Raw genomic sequence first — 20,891 nt, 5'->3', positions numbered from 1 at the left:
ACTCTCTTGCTTTTTCCATGATCCAGCGGATGTTGGTAATAATAGCTAAGATTTATTGAACACTTATACACCAAACACCATGCTACTGTTACATGGGGTATTTCATTTAATCTTCACAACCACTTTATCAGGTGAAAAGAAAGTGAAGTCGCTTAGTCATGTCCAACTCTTTGGGACCCCATGAATTGTAGCCTACCAGGCTCCTCGGTCCCTGGGATTTTCCAGGCAAGAATACTGGAGTGGGTTGCCATTTCCTTCTCCAGGGGATCTTTCCGACCCAGGGATCAAACCCAGGTCTCCCACATTGTAGGCAGACGCTTTACCATCTGAGCTACCAGGGAAGCCCGATATTAATACCCCCATCGTTGTTGGTGTTGTTGTTGAGTTGCCATGTCTTGTCTGACCCTTCGCGACCCCATGGACTGCAGCACACCAGGCTTCCTGTCCCTCACCAACACCTGCAGTTTGCCCAAGTTTATGTCTATTGCATCAGTGATGCCATCCAACCATCTCATCCTCTGTCACCCTCTTCTTCTGCCTTCAGTCTTTCCCAGCATCAGGGTCTTTTCCCATCAGTTGGCTGTTCGCATCAGGTGGCCAAAGTATTGGAACTTCAGCTTCAGCATTAGTCCTTCCAATGAGTATTCAAGGTTGATTTCCTTTAAGATTGACTGGTTTAATTTCTTGTTGTCTAAGGGATTCTCAAAAGTCTTCTACAAGACCACAGTTCGATAGCATCAATTCTTCAGCACTCTGCCTTCTTTATGGTCCAGCTCTCACAGCCACACGTGACTACTGGAAAGACCATAGCCTTGACTATACAGACCTTTGTTGACAAAGTGATGTCTTTGCTTTTTAATACACTGTCTAGGTTGTCATAGCTTTCCTGCCAAGAAGCAATCGTCTTCTAGTTTCCTGGCTGCACTCACCATCCACAGTGATTTTAAAGCCCAGAAAGAGGCAATCTCTCCCTGCTTCCCTTTTTCTCCATCTATGAAGTGATGGGGCCAGATACCATGATCATAGTTTCTTTAATATTTAGTTTTAAGTCAGCATTTTCACTCTTCTCCTTCACCCTTATTCTCTTCACTTTCTGCCATTAGTGTGGTATCATCTACATATCTGAGGTTGTTGGTATTTCTCCCGGCAATCTTGATTCCAGCTTGTAACTCATCCAGAATGGCATTTCTCATGATGTGCTCTTCAGGTAAGTTAAATAAACAGGGTGACAATGAACAGTCTTGTACTCCTTTCTCAATCCTGAACCAGTTAGTTGTTCCATACAAGGTTCCAACTGTTGCTTCTTGACCGGCATACAGGTTTCTCAGTAGACAGGTACGATGGTCTGGTATTCTATCTCTTTAAGAGTTTTCCACAATTTGTTATGATCCACACAGTCAAAGGCTTTAACATAGTCAATGAAACAGAAGTAGATGTTTTTCTGGAATTCCCTTGCTTTCTCTATAATCCAGCAAATGTTGGCAATTTGATCTCTGATTCCTCTGCCTTTTCTAAACCCAGCTTGCACATCTGGAAGCTCTTGGTTCACATAATGCTGAAACCTAACATGCAGGATTTTGAACATAACCTTAGTAGCATAGGAGATGGTGGTTTGAACATTCTTTAGTACTGCCCTTCCTTGGGACTTGGATAAGGATTGACCTTTTCCAGTCCTGTGGCCATGGCTGGGTATTCCAAATTTGCTGACATATTGAGTGAGAGTTGGACTATAAAGAAAGCTGAGCACCAAAGAATTGATGCTTTTGAACTGTGGTGTTAGAGAAGACTCTTGAAAGTCTCTTGGACAGCAAAGAGATCCAACCAGTCCATCCTAAAGGAAATCAATCCTGAATATTCATTGGAAAGACTGATGCTGAAGCTGAGACTCCAATACTTTGGCCACCCGATGTGAAGAGCTGACTCATTTGCAAAGACCCTGATGCTGAGAAAGATTGAAGGCAGGAGGAGAAGGGGACGACAGAGGATGAGACGGTTGGATGACATCACCAAGTCAATGAACATGAGTTTGAGTAAACTCTGGGAGTTGGTTTTGGACAGCGAGGCCTGGCGTGCTGCAGTCCATGGGGTCACAAAGAGTTGGACATAACAGAGCAACTGAACTGACTGACTGATTAAGTGTAGCATTTTGATAGCATTATTTTTTAGGATTTTAAATAGCTCTGCTGGAATTCCATCACCTCCACTAGCTTTATTGACAGCAGTGCTTCCTAAGGCCCACTTAACTTCACACTCCAGAATGTCTGGCTCTGGGTGAGTGACCACACCATCGTGGTTATCCGGGTCATTAAGATCTTTTTTTGTACAGTTCCTCTGTGTATTCCTTCCATCTCTTCTTGGTCTCTTCTGCTTCTATTAGGTCTTTACTGTTTCTGTCCTTTATTGTGCCCATCTTTGGATGAAATGTTCCTTTGATATTCCAGTTTTCTTGAAGAGATAGCTAGTCTTTCCCCTTCTGTTGTTTTCCTCTGTCTCTTTGCACTGTTCATTCAAGAAGGCCTTCTTGTGTCTCCTTGCTGTTCTCTGGTATTCTGCATTCAGTTGGCTGTATCTTTCCCTTTCTCCCTTTCCTTTCACTTCTCTTCTTTCCTCGGCTATTTGTAAAACCTCCTCAGACAACCATTTTGCCTTCTTGCTTTTCTTTTTTTGGGGGATGGTTTTGTTTACTGTTTCCTGTACAATATTATGGACTCTGTCCATAGTTCTTCAGGCACTTTATTTACTAGATTTAATCCCTTGAATCTATTTTTCATCTCCACTGTATATTCATAGGGGATTTAAGTCATACATGGCTGGCCTAGTGGTTTTCCCCACTTTCTTTAGTTTAAGCCTGAATTTTGCCAAGAGAAGCTGAAGATCTCAGCCACAATCAGCTCCAGGTCTTGTTTTTGCTGACTGTATACAGCTTCTCCATCTTCGGCTACAAAGAATGTAGTCAGTCTGATTTTGGTATTGACATTTGGTGATGTCCATGTGTAAAGTTGTTATCTTAGGTTGTTGAAAAAGGGTATTTGCTATGACCAGTGTATACTCTTGGCAGAATTCTGTTAGGCTTTGCCTTTGTTTTGTACACCAAGGCCAAACTTGTCTGTTACTCCAGGTATCTCTTGACTTCCCACATTTGAATTCCAATCCCGTATGATGAATAGGACATCTTTTTTTGGTGTTAGTTCTAGGAGGTCTTCTAGGTCTTTATAGAACTGATCAACTTCAGCTTCTTCAGCATCAGTGGCTGGGACATAGACTTGAATTATGTTGAATAGTTTGCCTTGGAAATGAACAGAGATCTTTCTGCTTTTTTCAAGGTTGCAGCTAAGTACTGCATTTCAGACTCTTGTTGATTATGAGGGCTACTCCATTTCTTCTATGGGATTCTTGCCCCAGCAGTAGATATAATGGTCATGTGAATTAAGTTCACTCATTTCTGTCCATTTTTGTTCACTGATTCATAATAAATCTGAAACTTGGAGAGTTTAAGTAGCTTGTTTAGTGTATCTCACACCAAAAATTATAAGACTACTGGAGGGGAGTTAACTTGGTCTCTCAAATAATGTTCTTGATCATGTACCCTCAGATTAATTTTAACTGAAAGTGACTTGACACTCCATAGACTTAAAATAATTATAATGAGTTGAGTTTTTTACAAAATGATAAATGCTTATATAATACTTTTAAACATAAGTATTATAAAAGATTAAATATATCACACAAAATCTCATCTCCAAAAATAAGTAGATATTTTGAGGGGCAGATAGATAGATGGGGAGACAATTCTATAATATCCATATGTCTTCAGCCTTCCTGCCCTCTTCCTTCTCTGCTCCAGAGATTAAAAAAATAGATTAGAAGGAAATGGAAGGGTTACCTAAAGGCTTCTCATAAAACTATCAACTGATTCCTTGCAATGAAGGAAAAAATTGGTCATCTTATATCTTTTCTCACTTGCTTCTACTAGCTTCTGATTTTTATTGTCTATAATTACTTTTACTTTGTCAAGGTATATATATATATTTACATTCTTTCTACATTAAATGCATTAAATGCATTTTCCTCCTAGGTAATTATTTTTTTTTCCTTTTTCTGTAGTATGTTTATATAGTGGTCATGCTTTTCTGTCTGCTCTCCCCTCCCCCCAACTTATGCTTAAAGCAGAGAGCTTTGTCCAGATCCTCTATTTGTTATATGTTCTTGACACTACCCTGGAGGAGGACTTGGCAACCCACTCCAGTATTCTTGCCTGGAGAATCTCTTGGACAGAGAAGCCTGGCAGGCTACCATCCATAGGGTTACAAAGAGTCGTACATGATTGAAGCGACTTAACATGCACGCACACTTGACACTACTTCTGCTTTTTCTGAGACCAATTTGTTTGACCTCTGACCTACAGTGTAAACACTTTCTTTGTAGCCAAGTGGTATGGAGTGAGAGGCAAGCGTTTTGTTCCAGGAGCCTATTAAGTGCACTGAGTCAGGCCCAGTTCCCTGGGTCAGAAGTGTCATTCCCTCCATGGGCTTGGCTCATCCTGACTGAGCACAGCGCTGTGAAAAATGATGAACCCTCTGGTTCTTCTTGCCTTTGCTCAAGTTTCTCAGTGATATGTTTCATGAACGTCTGTTCTGGAGGGATTATCCTTCACTCCTCCCTGAGCAGCCTCTGCACTGCTCTAATTTCTCAAGATAGTTCTCAAGAGTTGTCAGCGCCCTTTTCCCCTTAAATACTGCTTGTGGGAGTGAGGTTTTTTTTCTGTTTCTGTTTTGGGAGTGAGTTTTGTAGAATTACTACTAAATGCCCATTAAACTAAGTAAAATTGCTTTTTGACATGTCTGCAAGTAACATTGAAATAAAATTTTTAAAAAGTTACTATTTTAGAGTTTACTTCAGTTCAGTTCAGTTCAGTTCAGTCACTCAGTCGTGTCCGACTCTTTGCAACCCCATGAATCGCAGCACGCCAGGCCTCCTTGTCTGTCCATCACCAACTCCCGGAGTTCACCCAAACTCATGTGCATCGAGTCAGTGATGCAACTCATCATCTGTCGTTCCCTTCTCCTCCTGCCCCCAATCCCTCCCAGCATCAGGGTCTTTTCCAATGAGTCAACTCTTCGCATGAGGTGGCCAAAGTACTGGAGTTTCAGCCTCAGCATAAGTCCTTCCAGTGAACACCCAGGACTGATCTCCTTTAGAATGGACTGGTTGGATCTCCTTGCAGTCCAAGGGACTCGCAAGAGTCTTCTGCAGCACCACAGTTCAAAAGCATCAATTCTTCGGCACTCAGCTTTCTTCACAGTCCAACTCTCACATCCATACATGACCACAGGAAAAACCATAGCCTTGACTAGACAGACCTTTGTTGGCAAATTAATATCTCTGTTTTTGAATATGCTATCTAGGTTGGTCATAACTTTCCTTCCAAGGAGTAAGCGTCTTTTAATTTCATGGCTGAAATCACCATCTGCAGTGATTTTGGAGCCCAAAAAATAAAGTCTGACACTGTTTCCACTGTTTCCCCATCTATTTCCCATGAAGTGATGGGACTAGATGCCATGATCTTAGTTTTATGAATGTTGAGCTTTAAGCCAACGTTTTCACTCTCTTTCACTTTCATCAAGAGACTTTTTAGTTCCTCTTCACTTTCTGCCATAAGGGTGGTGTCATCTGCATGTCTGAGGTTATTGATATTTCTCCCTGCAATCTTGATTCCAGCTTGTGCTTCTTCGAGCCCAGCATTTCTCATGATGTACTCTGCATATAAGTTAAATAAGCAGGGTGACAATATACAGCCTTGAAGTATTCCTTTTCCTATTTGGAACCAGTCTGTTGTTCCATGTCCAGTTCTAACTGTTGCTTCCGGACCTGCTTATAGGTTTCTCAAGAGGCAGGTCAGGTGGTCTGGTATTCCCATCTCTTTCAGAATTTCCCACAGTTTATTATGATCCACACAGTCAAAGGCTTTGGCATAGTCAATAAAGCAGAAATAGATGTTTTTCTGGAACTCTCTTGCTTTTTTGATGATCCAGTGGATGTTGGTAATTTGACCTCTGATTCCTCTGCCTTTTCTAAAACCAGCTGGTATTAAATATTGATTGACAACAAAGTAGTGGAAATACAGTAGAATTTGAGGGAAGAATTGTCAAAGAGTTTGGTTTTAGTCCTGGCTGTGTAAGTAACTACTTTTGTGTTTTAGGGAGAGTCAGTTCTACTGGTAGTTTGTTACCATTTCTTGATTACTAATGAAGTTGAAAATCTCATATGTTTATTGGCCTTTGGTATTTCTTCTTAAATGATTTGCCTGTTATATTCCTTAGCCCGTTTTTCAAGTGATTCTTGATTGTTTAGCCCTTTGCCCCAAAGAGGCAAAAAATATGTGAATAACTTTGTTAGGTAGCAAATTTTTAATCTCATTTTATTTAACTTTTTTGTCAGACAAAAGTTTAAAATTTAGTAAAGTATATTTGTTACTGTAAGGCATTTTGATTTCATGCTTCAGAAGGCCTGCCTCACCTCAAAATAAATATAACCTCTGCATTTTCTTCTAGTATGTATGTGTATATTTGGAAAAAATAGTTCTTTATATGGAATTTATTTTTGCAGGTGTTATGAAGTAGGGCTCTAACTTTTTCAAAGAGGTGACCAAATTATTCTAATACCATTTATAAACAAAATACATTTTTTGTTCAGATATGGAATGCAGAGTTTCTTGAGGGGAAAAAATTGCATACAATTTCATATTGAAGTACAGCTCAAAGTTAAGAATCATGATGGAGTTCTGCTCTATAATGGTTCAAATTTTCAAAATTATACTCACTTTTTATAATTCTCTACCAGTACCTACCCTCTAACTGATGGTAATTCATTAATAACTTGAAATTGCTCCTTTCAATAAGAATCATGACTTTTTTAACCCCCTGTTGAAACAAGGAATCATAGAGAAAATCTCTTTTCTTTTAGTTGTTCTTTCCCTTGAATGTTACTATTCTATTCCCCTGTTTAATCTGATAATGCTGGTCTTAAAAATAGAAGATCCAAATTCACAAAAATAGCTCAGCCAGTTTTCATCAGTCTTCCCTATTCACAATTAATATAAAAATTTCAATTGACCTGTTATTTGTCTTTTATGTTTCTTGCTTATGGACTAATACTACATATTTGTTATTGTCTTTTCTACTAAGAATAACTAATAGTTTGTGGTTAATAGATTAACTCAAACTAGAACAATGATTTTTCCCAAAGAATTTCATTCCTTCTTTGTCTAAAGAATAGAAGGGGAACTGAACCAGAAATTGAAACCAGAATGAACAAACCTTGTCTGTAGAGGTGATTTGGAATTTGGTTAGACTCGTGTGTGTGTGTGTGTGTGCATTCACATGCACATATGTGTCTGTGTATTTACTAATTTTTATTTTTCAATTGTTCAGGAAAAAGGCAAAACAATGTTGGACAACATGAGAAAACTGGAGAAAGAACTGTTCAAAGAGATGGAATCAATCCTTCAAAACAAGCATCTTCAAGTGGATAAAATTGTTAATCTTTTTCATCAGTGTACAGAAGATGAAATTAGAATTTATAAGTCAAATGTTAGTTCTTAGTGATCACATAAATGGTCAGCAATCATCCTCAAAGTTAGAATCCATTACTTTGGTAAATAATATAAACTTAGTTTGAGCAGATCTGACTCTTCTTTAATAGCATTCAAGTGATAGCATGGCTATTAAAACTACATATAGCTTTGATGAAATACTGAGAAAGGAAATAAGATTGGAATTGGACATATAGATCATGGATAGTCAGGTGTTGCTTCAGGTATTGATGTATACATTTTGTTAGCCATGATATCTTAAAAAAAATCACAATAATGAAATGTCCAATTCTGCATAAACATGAAACATTAAAATAATGTATGCATTTATTAGTTACAGTAAGAAAGCAAATTTTTCTTTTTAGTGGAAAATATTGTCTCAACTAATAAATTTTTTGTGCTTTAGGCAAGTATTAGCCAGCTCTAGCAAAATTTTCTAGATTTACACATTGTTTTATTAGTGTTTTAATTATGCAAATTTTTTATTAAACTCAAACATGCTCTTTGTCAAGACTTAGCTGACCAGTGAGCTTTTTAGCTCTAATTATCTAGCATTCTCTCACCCATGCTCCTTACTTAGAGCTTTTCTGGGAGATCAGGACATGAAATAAGCCAAGACCCTAGGAGATACTGTTTTGGTGTCTCAAATCTCGCATCTTTTACTTCTGTTCATTCAAGGAAAACAGGAACAGGAATGGGATCAGTTCAGTTCAATTCAGTTGCTCAGTCGTGTCTGACTCTTTGCAACCCCATGAACCACAGCACACCAGGCCTCCCTGTCTATCACCAACTCCCGGAGTTTACCCAAACTCATGTCCATTGAGTCAGTGATGCCATCTAACAATCTCATCCTCTGTCGTCCCCTTCTCCTCCTGCCTTCAATCTTTCCCAACATCAGGGTCTTTGCAAATGAGTCAGCTCTTTGCATCAGGTGGCCAAAATAGTGGAGTTTCAGCTTTAACATCAGTTCTTCCAATGAACACCCAGGACCAATTTCCCTTAGGATGGACTGGTTGGATCTCCTTGCAGTCCAAGGGACTCTCAAAAGTCTTCTCTAACACCACAGTTCAAAAGCATCAATTCTTCTACATTCAGCCCTCCTTCTAGTCCAACTCTCACATCCATACATGACCACTGGAAAAACCATAGCCTTGACTAGACGGACCTTTGTTGACAAAGTAATGTCTCTGCTTTTGAATATGCTGTCTAGGTTGGTCATAACTTTCCTTCCAAAGAGTGGGATAGTGGTGATGAAATAGAAATATTAACATATTATAAACATTAAAATGCTATAATGTATAATGTGTTATGAGCATTATATATGAGTAATAGTATCTGTCCCCAAATTATAAAACTTTGTTAAAGTTACACAGAGATTACCAAGAAAGACTCAAAGTTGCAAATATAAACAAAAGAAAAATCCAACTCAAAATGACATGGTATTTATTGGTTCCTAGAAATTTCTATTTTAGGTATTTGATTATACTGTCATATTTATTGATCACTAGCTCAGATGTAAAGAATCTGCCTGCAGTGTGGGAGACCTGGGTTCAATCCCTGGGTTGGGAGGATCCCCTGGAGAAGGGAGTGAATGGCTACCCACTCCAGTATTCTTGCCTTGAGTATTCCATGAACAGATGAGCCTGGGGGTCTACAGTCCATAGGGTTGCAAAGAGTCGGATATGAATGAAGCAACTTAGCATGCACACACATCATTGCAATTAGGATTGTTAGTAAAATACTGTGTTACTATTATTGCTAAAGAGTGCTCAGAAATTTTTTAAAATTTTCTCTTAAAAATCATCTGAGAGCTTTTGTCTAACATAGGACTTCCATTACAAAAGAAAACTTTATCAAGTACTCAGTTAATTCTGGTTTGTCTTACATATAATTCAGGGATAGGTTCTTAAGTCATGAAGCACGTTAGCCAACCTCATGTGCCCCCTCTCTCTTTTTTAATATGTGAGGAAACGAAGGGTAAGCAGTTCAGTGGTTTATTGCGGCACAGAAATGTGAGTCTTATTTCTCTCTTAGGGCCTGCATGTTTTCACTTTCTCCTTTGATACCATGCTAGACCAAACTAGCACCAGGCTCTTACCTGGACCACTGCAGTTAAGTTCTTCTACACCCATTTGTGCTCTTTATCTTCAGCCACGTGGGTCACTGCAGCCAAAATGACCTATTAAAATTTTAAATCTGGTCATGAATTTCCCTCCGAATTAAAAAAAAATAGATTATTTTTAGAGCAGTTTTAGGTTTAAAGCAAAAGTAAGCAGAAGGTACAGAGTTGTCATGTACCCCTGTTCCTCTACCCTCCCTCTACCATCAACATGTCACACCAAGAGTGCTACGTTTGTTATGCTTGATGAACCTACATTGACACATCATTATCACCCCAAATCCAGAGTTTACATTAGGGTTCACTCATTGTACATCCTATGGGTTTGGACACATGTATAGTGACATGTATCTACAATTACAGTATCATACAGAACAGTTTCATCGCTCTGTCCTGTGCGTTCCACCTATTCATCCGTCCCTTCCCCTAACCCCTGACAGCCACTCATTTTTTATTGTCTTTACAGTTTTGGCTTTTCCAGAGTATTATATAAGTGAAATTCTACAGTATATAGCCTTTGCAGATTGTCCCTATATCTTGGTAATATAAGTTTCCTCTATGTCTTTTCATGGCTTGATAGCTCATTTCTTTTTAGTGAGGAATAATATTCCATTGTCTGGTTATCCTGGTTGCTGACATCCACTACTGAAGGGCATCTTGGTTGCTTCTATGTTTTGGCAATTATAAATAGAGCTGCTGTAAACATCTGTGTGCAGGTTTTTGTGTAGACATGTTTTCAACTCATTTGAGTATGTACTCAGGAACATGAGTGTTGGATATCATGCTAAGAGTATGTTTAATTTTATAAGAAACTGCCAAACTGTCTTCTAAAGTGACTACTATCACTTTGCTTTCCTACCGGCAATGAATAAGAGTTCCTATTGTTCCACATCCTTGCCAACATTTGATGTTGTCAGTGTTCTGGATTTGGGCCATACTAATAGGTATGTCAGTTCACTTCAGTTGCTCAGTCGTGTCCGACTCTTTGCGACCCCATGAATCACAGCACGCCCATCACCAACTCCCGGAGTTCGCTCAAACTCACGTCCATCGAGTCGGTGATGCCATCCAGCCATCTCATCCTCTGTCGTCCCCTTCTCTTCCTGCCCCCAATCCCTCCCAGATCAGGGTCTTTTCCAATGAGTCAACTCTTCGCATGAGGTGGCCAAAGTACTAGAGTTTCAGCTTTAGCATCATTCCTTCCAAAGAAATCCCAGGGCTGATCTCCTTCAGAATGGACTGGTTGGATCTCTTTGCAGTCCAAGGGACTCTCAAGAGTGTTCTCCAACACCACAGTTCAAAAGCATCAATTCTTTGGCGCTCAGCCTTCTTCACAGTCCAACTCTCACATCCATACATGACCACAGGAAAAACCATAGCCTTGACTAGACGGACCTTTGTTGGCAAAGTAATGTCTTTGCTTTTGAATATGCTATCTAGGTTGGTCATAACTTTCCTTCCAAGGAGTAAGTGTCTTTTAATTTCATGGCTGCAGTCACCATCTGCATAGTAGTATCTCATTGTTTTAATTTGTATTTCCCTAATGACATATGATGCAAAGCACCTTTTAATATGCTTATTTGCCATCTCTGTATCTTCTTTGGTGAGATATCTGTTCAGATTTTCTGCTCATTTTTAGAAATCAAGTTGTTAATTTTCTTACTGAATCTAAAACTCTTTTAAAACAGTCACTGAGACAAGTCCCAATCCTTACCAACTATCAACAAGATTCTGCTCCCGTCTATCTTATTTATGCGTTTGTCATGGGTTTTTTTTTTAAGTTTCTATTCTGCTCTTTCAGTTCCTTGAATGTGCCCAGTCCCCTCATCATGACTACACCCTCTGCCTGCATCATTCATTTCATGTGCTCTTTAATAGTTCTGCTGAAGCATGATTTCCTTAGGAAGTTTCCCCACACAAGGTTGGGTCTCTTGATACACACTTTCAGAGCCACATGAGAGCCTGATCACAAGTGTGATTAAATGTTTAACACCTCTCTCTCTCACAATTTTCCCCCACTGTTGTGTACTTAGTATTCAACATTATGTCTGGCACAAGGTAGATGCTCAATCAACATCTGTTAAATTAACATTTGAGGACTGATGGAAAAAATTTACACAGTCCTCTTTTCTGCTTGTAAAGTTTAGAATGTTAGCTAGACAATCCAGCTGTATAACTTGGAAGATAAGATAGCCTTTTATTAAGGTTGAGGTCAATCTGTTCCCTTTTTTCATAATCAAACGGGAATAATAACTCCCCAAATAAAGACAAGAATTATTAATGTTTATAAAATAGCCAATTAATTTATAAAACATTTTGGGAGACTTTATAAATCTGAAATGGTATTTGGGCTTTGGTCCTTGAGTGGGTAATTAATGCCTTGTGGTATATTTTAGAAAATTTAAGGTTTTCTTAAATTTCACGGGTTTCTTAAGAGTAAAAAATATAGTAGCTCAAATTAAGTGCTTTTTTGGTCAGTCCTTATGTGGTTTATTATTTACCATTACATAATAAACCAAGGGAATAATCTAATAAATGAGTATTTTAGAGAAAGCGAGTTCGATCTTTGATGAAAACATCAATTTATATATTAATTTTTAATGAAAATATTTACCATAGAAATAATTATGCCACCTAGAATTTTGGAAATCTAGTTCCTATTTGTAATTTTGCTCTAAAACAGGTTTTGTGGAGTGAATGTTTTCTCTTTTAGGCTTTTATCATAATAATTGGAGAAATTTATTATCCTGTCTTTTCCTGAAAAACGGTGATATTTCTGATCTTGTTTCCAACCATAACTCAATCACCTGACCATCTAGTTTAGTGATCTAATTTAATATTATACATGATATGAGGTATGATGGGGCAAAACTAAGCTGTATTCTGCTGCATAGCAAATGTGACATAATACTTTTACATTATTTTTGTGTTTTTAGTAGTTTACTGATCATTAATTATTATTCTTAAAATGACAAGCGCATTTAACCTTATTCTAAAAAATACTGAAATTTAAACACAAGTTAGGCATGGAATTACACATTGATAACAGAAAAGAACAACTGATCATGCTGAAGATTAGTATAAAAGTGGCAGCTTTTAATCAAAATTGTATTGGATAAGTTTTCCAGCTGTGACCCTACATATTAAAAATTATGAAAAAAATAAATATGTGAGGACTTTAATGTCATACTGACTCATGAATAAAAGGTGCTTATTGAGTGCATCCTTGGGCAAGGTCCTGTGCACAGGTCCCATTGGGTCATGAAGGATAGTCAGCCTCAAGAGATCCGCTTAAGGAAACATTGAGAATCTATAGAAAAGACCTCTCTGATGGCTTCTGCATTATTTGGATTACTCAAAGAAAAGACACTGGCAAAGCAAGTTAAAATAGGTATTTTATTGAGAAACTTGCTGTCAGTGAGCAAGTAAAAGTTACAAATATTTTTATTTAATAAAACTAGCATATCCTTAATTCTAAAAACATCTCTTAAAAACTTCCATTATCTGAAACTGCAGATCTTTCTGAGTCAGGGTTTTCTTTTAGTGCTTCCATGGAAAAAGATGCTTCCAATTCCCTTCATGCAAATAACATGTGTAATATGACTTGTTCACAAGCAAAACAAATTCCCCACTTGAGTTTGTGTTGCTTGCATGCATATGAATTAGTATCTTTATTGCTATCACTCTAAGTCTCCTGGTACAGCAGTGAGGCTTTATGCTTACTCCTGAGCATTCTGAGAGTTATTATGTAGTCATTAAAAAAAAAAGTTACGTAGCAAGATAGTTCTGCTGAAAACCCCATTCCCTTATTAAACTTAAAATTGGTATAGATTAATACTACACATTAATGTGTAATTTACTCGTTAAATACCCTAGGCTTCCATGCAGGGTTTTTTTTTTTTTTTTTTTTGGTTACATTTTGTTGCATTAAAAAGGCAGTGATTTAACCCTATAAATTATTTTCTAAATGGCCTTTACATATGACACTAAAAAGTATGAGACAAATAAATATTTGAAACAGTTTTCAATAAGTTAAACCAGTACTGACACCTAGCAGTTAAGTAGAGGTTCAAAGGTCATGCGAATAGATGTCTCTTTAATTGACCGAAGGTAAAGCTTATCTGAGGGCAACATTTAATAATTTTCAAATGTATAAATTTTTATACATGGATATTTAAAACTAAATTGTATATGTAACAGTAGGATGTTAGGTAAAGAATTTAAAAATCTCGACTTGAATTACATAGTTTCTCTTCTTTTTAACTGCAGGGAAAAGGTATAGGGTTATCCTTCTGCTCTGAGATGCTTTGTGCAAACACCAGAAATGATATTTCACATGGCAATAATTTTGTTGGCAAATTTAAATGCATCTGCTCAAATTATTATTTTTAGTACAAAAGTTAAAGATTAGAATACACTTCTGTTGATGGATTTTAGAGATAATAATATTTATGGAGGTTTTTATTCCCCTCCTAATGGCACAGATTACTATTTTGGATAGCAAAGCAAGAGAAGATGAACCTTAAAAAAAAAAGTGCTTCTAGTTTTTAATGAGTACTATTTGCCGAGGAAAGGGGAAAAATAGAATAAGAAGGCCTCTCATTACAATCATTAAACTTCTTTTAGGAAATGCTATCAATAAGTGCAAAATGGTCATAATTTAAGGACCATATCCCCCCAGCAGCACACCTGCCAAATTTGGCAATTTAAAAGAATAGTAAATTGGATGTTGATTTTGAAATTATAGCACACAGTTGAAGAAGCAATGTTTTAAAATGTTGACATAATTATAGTAATTACTATATTCATTATCAGAACTTTAAATTTTGATTTGGTTCTCTTTTTTCTAAGTCAGTTTTCTGTGTGTTACACATACACGTAAAATCACAGAATATTAGCATGGAGTGGGAACATGTCAATTTTTACAGAGAGGCAACTGAGGCTCAGAAACGTGGTGATTTGCCAAAGGTCCCACAGCTAATAAGTAACAGATCTGAGGCTAAAGTATGACTCCATGTGGGCTTGTCTCCTTCATAACTTAGGTCTTAGGGGATGGGGATGAATGCTCAATTTCTTTGTATCTTTCCTGCTGGGGAATGTCCGCATTAATAGTGGGAGGACTCTGTTTAGGACTCTTCTGAAGAAATCTATAAAACAAGTACTCATCCCGAAATTCATATTCATTGGTGATATGCTGGATGACTCCCCCTTGCACCAGTCTATCTCCGTATATCACAGCTTCCCCACGGTCAGAGGCGAGGCCAACTTCAATGAGCCAGTTCACCAAGTCACAGCCACAGAAGGTCCCGGCAGAAGTCTTTGCACCACACCTGTATGTCAAAGGAATGATTCACCCATGTGTTCTGTAAATCTGGTATCAGAACTGCATGATGGAAGACAAGCCAGGAAAAACAGGAGACAGGGAAAGACAGCATGATAGTTAAGAGGTGACAGGGATGAAACTATTCTGAATATAAAGGGTTTGTTAAATCGCCTAACCCTAGAAAGATCTACCAGAGGAAAACAAAATATGCCATGCTTGTGAAAACAGAAACACTTAATGACTTAGATAATGTAACTGCATCAACAGAGAAATACTCTTTTTATAGTAGATGGTCTTTTATGATCAGATGAGTTCTGTAGATACCTATTACATATTTTATAAGTTATACTCTTAGTTAAAATACATAATTGTTTCAGGAACATTAAATAATATTTTTGAAAGTTCTCCCATGGATGGAGGAGCCTGGAAGGCTACAGTCCATAGGGTCGCTAAGAGTCAGACACGACTGAGCGACTTCACTTTCACTTTTCACTTTCATGCATTGGAGAAGGAAATGGCAACCCACTCCAGTGTTCTTGCCTGGAGAATCCCAGGGACGGGGGAGCCTGGTGGGCTGCTGTCTATGGGGTCACACAGAGTCAGACACGACTGAAGTGACTTAGCAGCAGCAGCAGCAGCAAAAAGTGACAATTTTTACTAAGTTACTCAAATCAAACCTTAATATTTTCTGCTTATCACAGTGCCCACAAATAGCCTTCATGTCCTGAGCAAAATAATCTTATTGATATGATAGGAATTTGTTGCCTTATGAAGCAGGGAAAGGATAAGTGAGATCTGTCTTGCTATAAATATAAGATTTTTTTTCATAGTTGTTGACTCTATTCCCCACACTGTACATTTCATCCCTGTGATTCATTTATTTTGCAACTGGGAGTTTGTACTTCTTAATCTCCCTCACCTACTTTCTTCCCTTCACCCTTCTCCCCTCTGGCAACCACTTGTTGTCTGTATCTATGACTGTTGTTTTGTAATGCTTGCTCATTTGTTTTGTTTTTTTAGTTTCCACATATAAGTGAAATCAAACAGTATTTATCTTTCTCTATCTGACTTATTTCACTTTGCATAATGCCCTCCATGTTGTCACAATGGCAAGATTTCATTCCTCATTTGTGGCTGGGTTATATTCTATTGTGTATATATATATATACACTATATATATTCACACACACACACAATATCTTCTTTATCAATTCTACTGAGGGACACAGGTTTGTTTGTTGTTTTTTTTTTAATATCTTGGCTATTGTAAATAATACAGCAGTGGACAAAGGAGTGCACATTCCTTTTCTAATTAGTGTTTTTAATTTTGGGGGGGTAAATACACAGAAGTGGAATTGCTGGATCATATGGCAGTTCTATTTTTAATTTTTGGAGGAATTTCCATAAGATTTCTCAGATTATTTTTAATTTTTAAATTATAAACCTACTTCTTAATTATTTAAATTTTGTCTTCCTAATGCAAATACATGAATCTGTCCACAAGCATTAGTCAAGCTGTAAAACCTAAAGTGCTTGACAATAGGAAAACAGTGGCTGAAAAATCAAGATGAAATGAGAAACAGGTGACAAAAACTTTTAAAACATTTAATCATGAATATAAATTAGCATTTCATATAAAAATTAAAAAGTTAATACACATGAAACAATTTCTCAAGTACATAAATATTATTGTAACATCAGTATTTTACTTAGTAATAGGATATCTTAATTTATGCTTTGCAATGACAAACATCACTTTGAACAAAAGCCTGAATATTACATCCCAAGTCTGAGCCTTCTTCCTGCTTGTTGATTTTAAATGTATAGCCCTACACCTTCTAATCCGGACACCAGCTGCTTCATATTTGCTTCTGAGGACTGATCAGGCAGTACAACTGCAGTCTAGGAAGTTGTGCAGAGTGACAGAGGACTGGAGCCAGCCTGTGCCCGTTCACCATCTGGGACGGAGGCAGCCTGGCAGCCCTGCAAATGGCAAGAGCTATGCTTGCTAACAGTCAGCAGTCAGAGTGGGCCTGGTGGAGCTAACACAGAGTTCCCTCTCTCAATTTGAAAAAGCAATTTTAAATTGTTGAAACTATCCATAGATTGTACTTTGAAATCATTGTGTTTGACCCTTTAGGGGTGGGAAACTCATTTTTCTTCATAGCTTACCATTCCCAGAAACTAGGCTAGGCCCATTACATAGATTTTGTTATCTAATGCAAACAACCCCCAAGAGCTAGATATTTTAAAGAGGAAGAGAATTAAGGTTTGGAGAACTGAACTTGCCCAATGTCACACAGCTAGTAATCTCCCACAAAGTGACAGATCCAGGCACTGAGGTTTAGTGTTGGTCTCCACCCAGTGAATCCCCTTTCTACTAGCTGAATCAGGATACCTTCTGGTTCTAATGAAATACAGGGGCAGAATATATGTAAATAAATTATCCTGAATGGTAATTTTCATAGATTTTCAACTTTTCAGTTACAGAAAAAAAAGTATTAGCTTCTTTATATCATGTTCTGTTCTTTTCCTGTTTTTCGACAACCAAATATATTGGCACTAGAACATTTGCTTATTCTTTCCTGCTGTATACTCCATGCCTGAGGATTAGAAGAATAAATATGATGTCAAAGACTAAAGATTAGGACTTGAGGTCAAAAAATAAGCAGCAGAATTAATTAAAAGACAGAAATTTCACTTTACTTTCTTGATAATATCATTAGTACTATGAAGTAGCATATTACTAGCATATCCTTAGGAGATAGGGAATATAAAATCACTTCTAAATACAAAATTCAAAGTTTCGTGAGAGATATTAATGGCCAGCATGAACTGAGTGTTAATATTCTGCTATATTTTGGTTCATTCTAAAGTTTCCATATTTTATATGGAAATCATAAATGGCATTTAAAAATGTAAAAATTAAAGTTATATGGCTTTTATAAATGCTGTTTCTTAAACTATAAACTGACCTATAGCTATTTTAACTTTTATGTGTATATGTGTTATTGAAAATAACAAAGTTAGTTACAAGCATGTTAGCCTATCACAAACCAAAATTAATCATCTAATATATAATTATCTAGAACCTGTACTTACCTTCTTTCCTTCACAATGTTTTGGATACAGAGGTCACGGTGATAATGGATAAATTGTTGACAGGTCATTTTTATTTCCTCAGGAACAGAAGAATCCTTATTTTCTGCTGTTTCTTTACTGTTCCATAGGAATTCAAGTCTGAAAACCAAAAATTTTAGGATGAAATTTTTTAGGAAAGAAAAGCCCTGAGAGAGCTCCTTCTTGCTTATCACTCCGTCAATATGGCTGTTCCAAAGCTATCATTCACCACAGCTGTCATTTACAACACCCAGACATCTTAGTCTCTGAAGCAGAAATATATTTAACCTGCATTTAGTTTCCTGTTCAGAGCAGGCTTGGGCAGAAGACTTGAACATTTTATAAACCCTCTAGACATGTTTGAACTATTTCAGGATCTACCAAAAAATGAAGTTCCTTATTCTACATTCTGTAGTTTTAAAATGCAAAAATAATATACAGCGATCAAGCGATTTAATTTAATTTAAATTTTAATTTACCAGAGAGACAAATAATGGGATATAGAGTAAAGAACAATTCTCTTTTGCCAACCCAGACAGCAGATCTGTTGACTCTCTTAAATGATCCACATCATGAAGCTAATGACTAAGCGCAGTGACTTTCCTATTACGCCTTCTTCTTTCTTCAAAGCATTGTGACCAACCCTAGCAGCTACATTTCAATAATGATGATGGAAAAAAGGAGAAGAACAGGAACCATTTACTGGGCACTTTTATATAGCCTATAAGATAAGTTCCACTAGCACTTCTAGTTTCTATTAATTTTGACTTTGAAAACAAACAAGGAAGTACAAAATTTCTCCCCCATCCCCACTTCCTCCTACCACGAAGGTGAAGTGTTCCCACTTCATTATTTTTCACAAAGAAATTCCTGACCTGAATTCAAGAAACTCTTCACCAAGCCAGTTTTAAAAAATGAAATTTAAAAAGAAGAAAACTTGAGTTTTCTATAAATTGTCAGTGTAATAGAAAAATCCTGTTGTCAAAGGAGAAAGACAACCAAATATAGACCTTTGGGAGCATACCGCCTCTTATTTCCATTTGCAAATACATTTTCAAGTTTCATTTTATTTTATATAGTTAATGGCATAGACAGAAGTCAGTTTTCATCAATTCCTATTAAAATGCAAATTACAATGTTGGATTATTGACAGCTCTTCTGACATTTTCCCTGCAGTTATATATAACAAATATGTGAATCAACAGAAAACCTTTCTATGGTGCTTAGGTTAACCATTCTGTAGTCTCCTAGAAGTTTCTAAAGGCTTAATTAAACATTTAAGTATCTTAATAAATGGCTTTGTCATTACCTTTACAGTTATAGCTTTATTTCAAAACTAAAATTACCTTCTTTTGAAAGGTAGGATGATTAAATGTTTGTCCAATCCAAAGATGCCAAAGGAAATAAACCCCTATGGAAGGAAAAAAAGGTTATTATTTTATGAGCTCTACAATAAAAGTTTAAGACAGAAATGAAAAACTTTAGTGCTTGGGGAAGTAAACCTCTGGTGATTAGAGCAACATTTTAAATAGAACACACAGGCAGACTCTATAAAGTTCAGTGCCTGATGGCAGGTACAGTTGACTCTATATCCACAGGTTCTGCATCTATGGGTTCAACCTACTGTGGGTCAAAAATATTTGGGGAAAGAAGTTCCACAAATTTCCAGAGAGCAAAAGTTGAATTTGCTGTGTACTGACAACTATTTACATAGCACTACATTGTATTAGGTGTTATAAGTAACTTAGAGATGATTTAAAGTAAATGGGAGGATGTACATAGGTTGTATGCGAATACTATGCCATTTTATATGAGGGACTTGAGCATCCATGGATTTTGGTACCTAAGGGTGTGTCCTGGTGCCAAGCCCCCTCGGATACTGAGGGATGGTTTTATGGTATTTGGCTGCCTCTTCCCAATCATCTTTCCTGCTAATTATGATGGGTGATATGAGTCCTGGGCAACCACACTAGCAAGCTAGCTTACTGGAGAAAAATGAAAACATTTAAGGGCTGTGGATCTTTTTGCCCCTTTCTGAAAAGAAAAGAAAATATCTCCCATTATGCTTAAGTACTTCTTTATTATTTTTCTGTTAAAACTTCAGAGACAATAGAATTAACAAGTGCTATAGTGTCTGATTAAAATGAAGTAACTGAACAAAAGTTATGTGAAATGAAATTGGCTACTGCTTAGGGAAAGAGTTTGAAGAATTTGGGCATAATGAGGCAAACTAGCACCAGCTATTAGCCACACAGCAGGACGATCAGGACTGCCTGGGAAGTTGGGAGGCTGGGAACTGCCATCTGTCAGGCACAGCAGGGTAAGGATCCTCGTGCAGGTTGGCGTGGGCGAGATGAAGAATGCAGTGACATGAAGAATCTGTCTGTCTGCACTTCACATTATACACTACCAGAAAGGAATGATCCTACTACCACACCTCCCCAGGAGGAAAATGGAGTGGGAGCAGGTTTTGTATCTCTCTCCCTTCTTTGAAGCACTTCAACCATAAGTTGTGGGGGCCACATTTCAAACGCAACATTCCTGGCAGTAGCTTCTGTTTGTGAAGCTCTGTGAGTCCCAGTCCTGGAATGGCTCAGCTTGGAGTGGGCTTTCTGAATGCAAGATACTGAGTAAGACTATGATTTTTCAACCTAGTATTTTATAGTTCAGACTGTAAATAGTACCACAGTGAGGTGGACATCAAGGAGTCCTTGGCATGCTCATGTCTGACTATAATA

At 37.3% G+C, this 20,891-nt stretch overlaps 2 protein-coding genes across 4 annotated transcripts in view; one reads left to right on the top strand and one right to left on the bottom strand.

Moving 5' to 3' along the window:
* The window catches only part of SCRN3 (secernin 3), a 43,421-nt gene extending 23,954 nt beyond the window's left edge, over positions 1-19,467 (top strand). The window contains exon 8 of the mRNA XM_019970655.2: positions 7,431-19,467. Coding sequence (XP_019826214.2) covers positions 7,431-7,601 — 171 coding nt within the window. The 3' untranslated portion in view covers positions 7,602-19,467. The remainder of the gene's footprint in view (positions 1-7,430) is intronic.
* The window catches only part of GPR155 (G protein-coupled receptor 155), a 40,203-nt gene continuing 32,399 nt past the window's right edge, over positions 13,088-20,891 (bottom strand). For 2 of the 3 annotated variants that reach the window (XM_019970619.2, XM_019970627.2), the window contains 3 exons: positions 19,500-19,564; positions 18,136-18,273; positions 13,088-15,040 (listed from right to left, as the gene is read on the bottom strand). In XM_019970619.2, the coding sequence (XP_019826178.1) occupies positions 14,749-15,040; positions 18,136-18,273; positions 19,500-19,564 (495 nt within the window). In that variant the 3' untranslated portion in view covers positions 13,088-14,748. Of the gene's footprint in view, positions 15,041-16,624; positions 17,637-18,135; positions 18,274-19,499; positions 19,565-20,891 lie in introns of those variants that run through there. The other variant, XM_019970641.2, reaches the window with a different exon arrangement.

This window comes from Bos indicus, chromosome 2 (assembly GCF_029378745.1).
Source record: "Bos indicus isolate NIAB-ARS_2022 breed Sahiwal x Tharparkar chromosome 2, NIAB-ARS_B.indTharparkar_mat_pri_1.0, whole genome shotgun sequence".
NCBI lineage: Eukaryota > Metazoa > Chordata > Mammalia > Artiodactyla > Bovidae > Bos > Bos indicus.
This window is presented reverse-complemented; position numbering and strand designations above follow the sequence as displayed.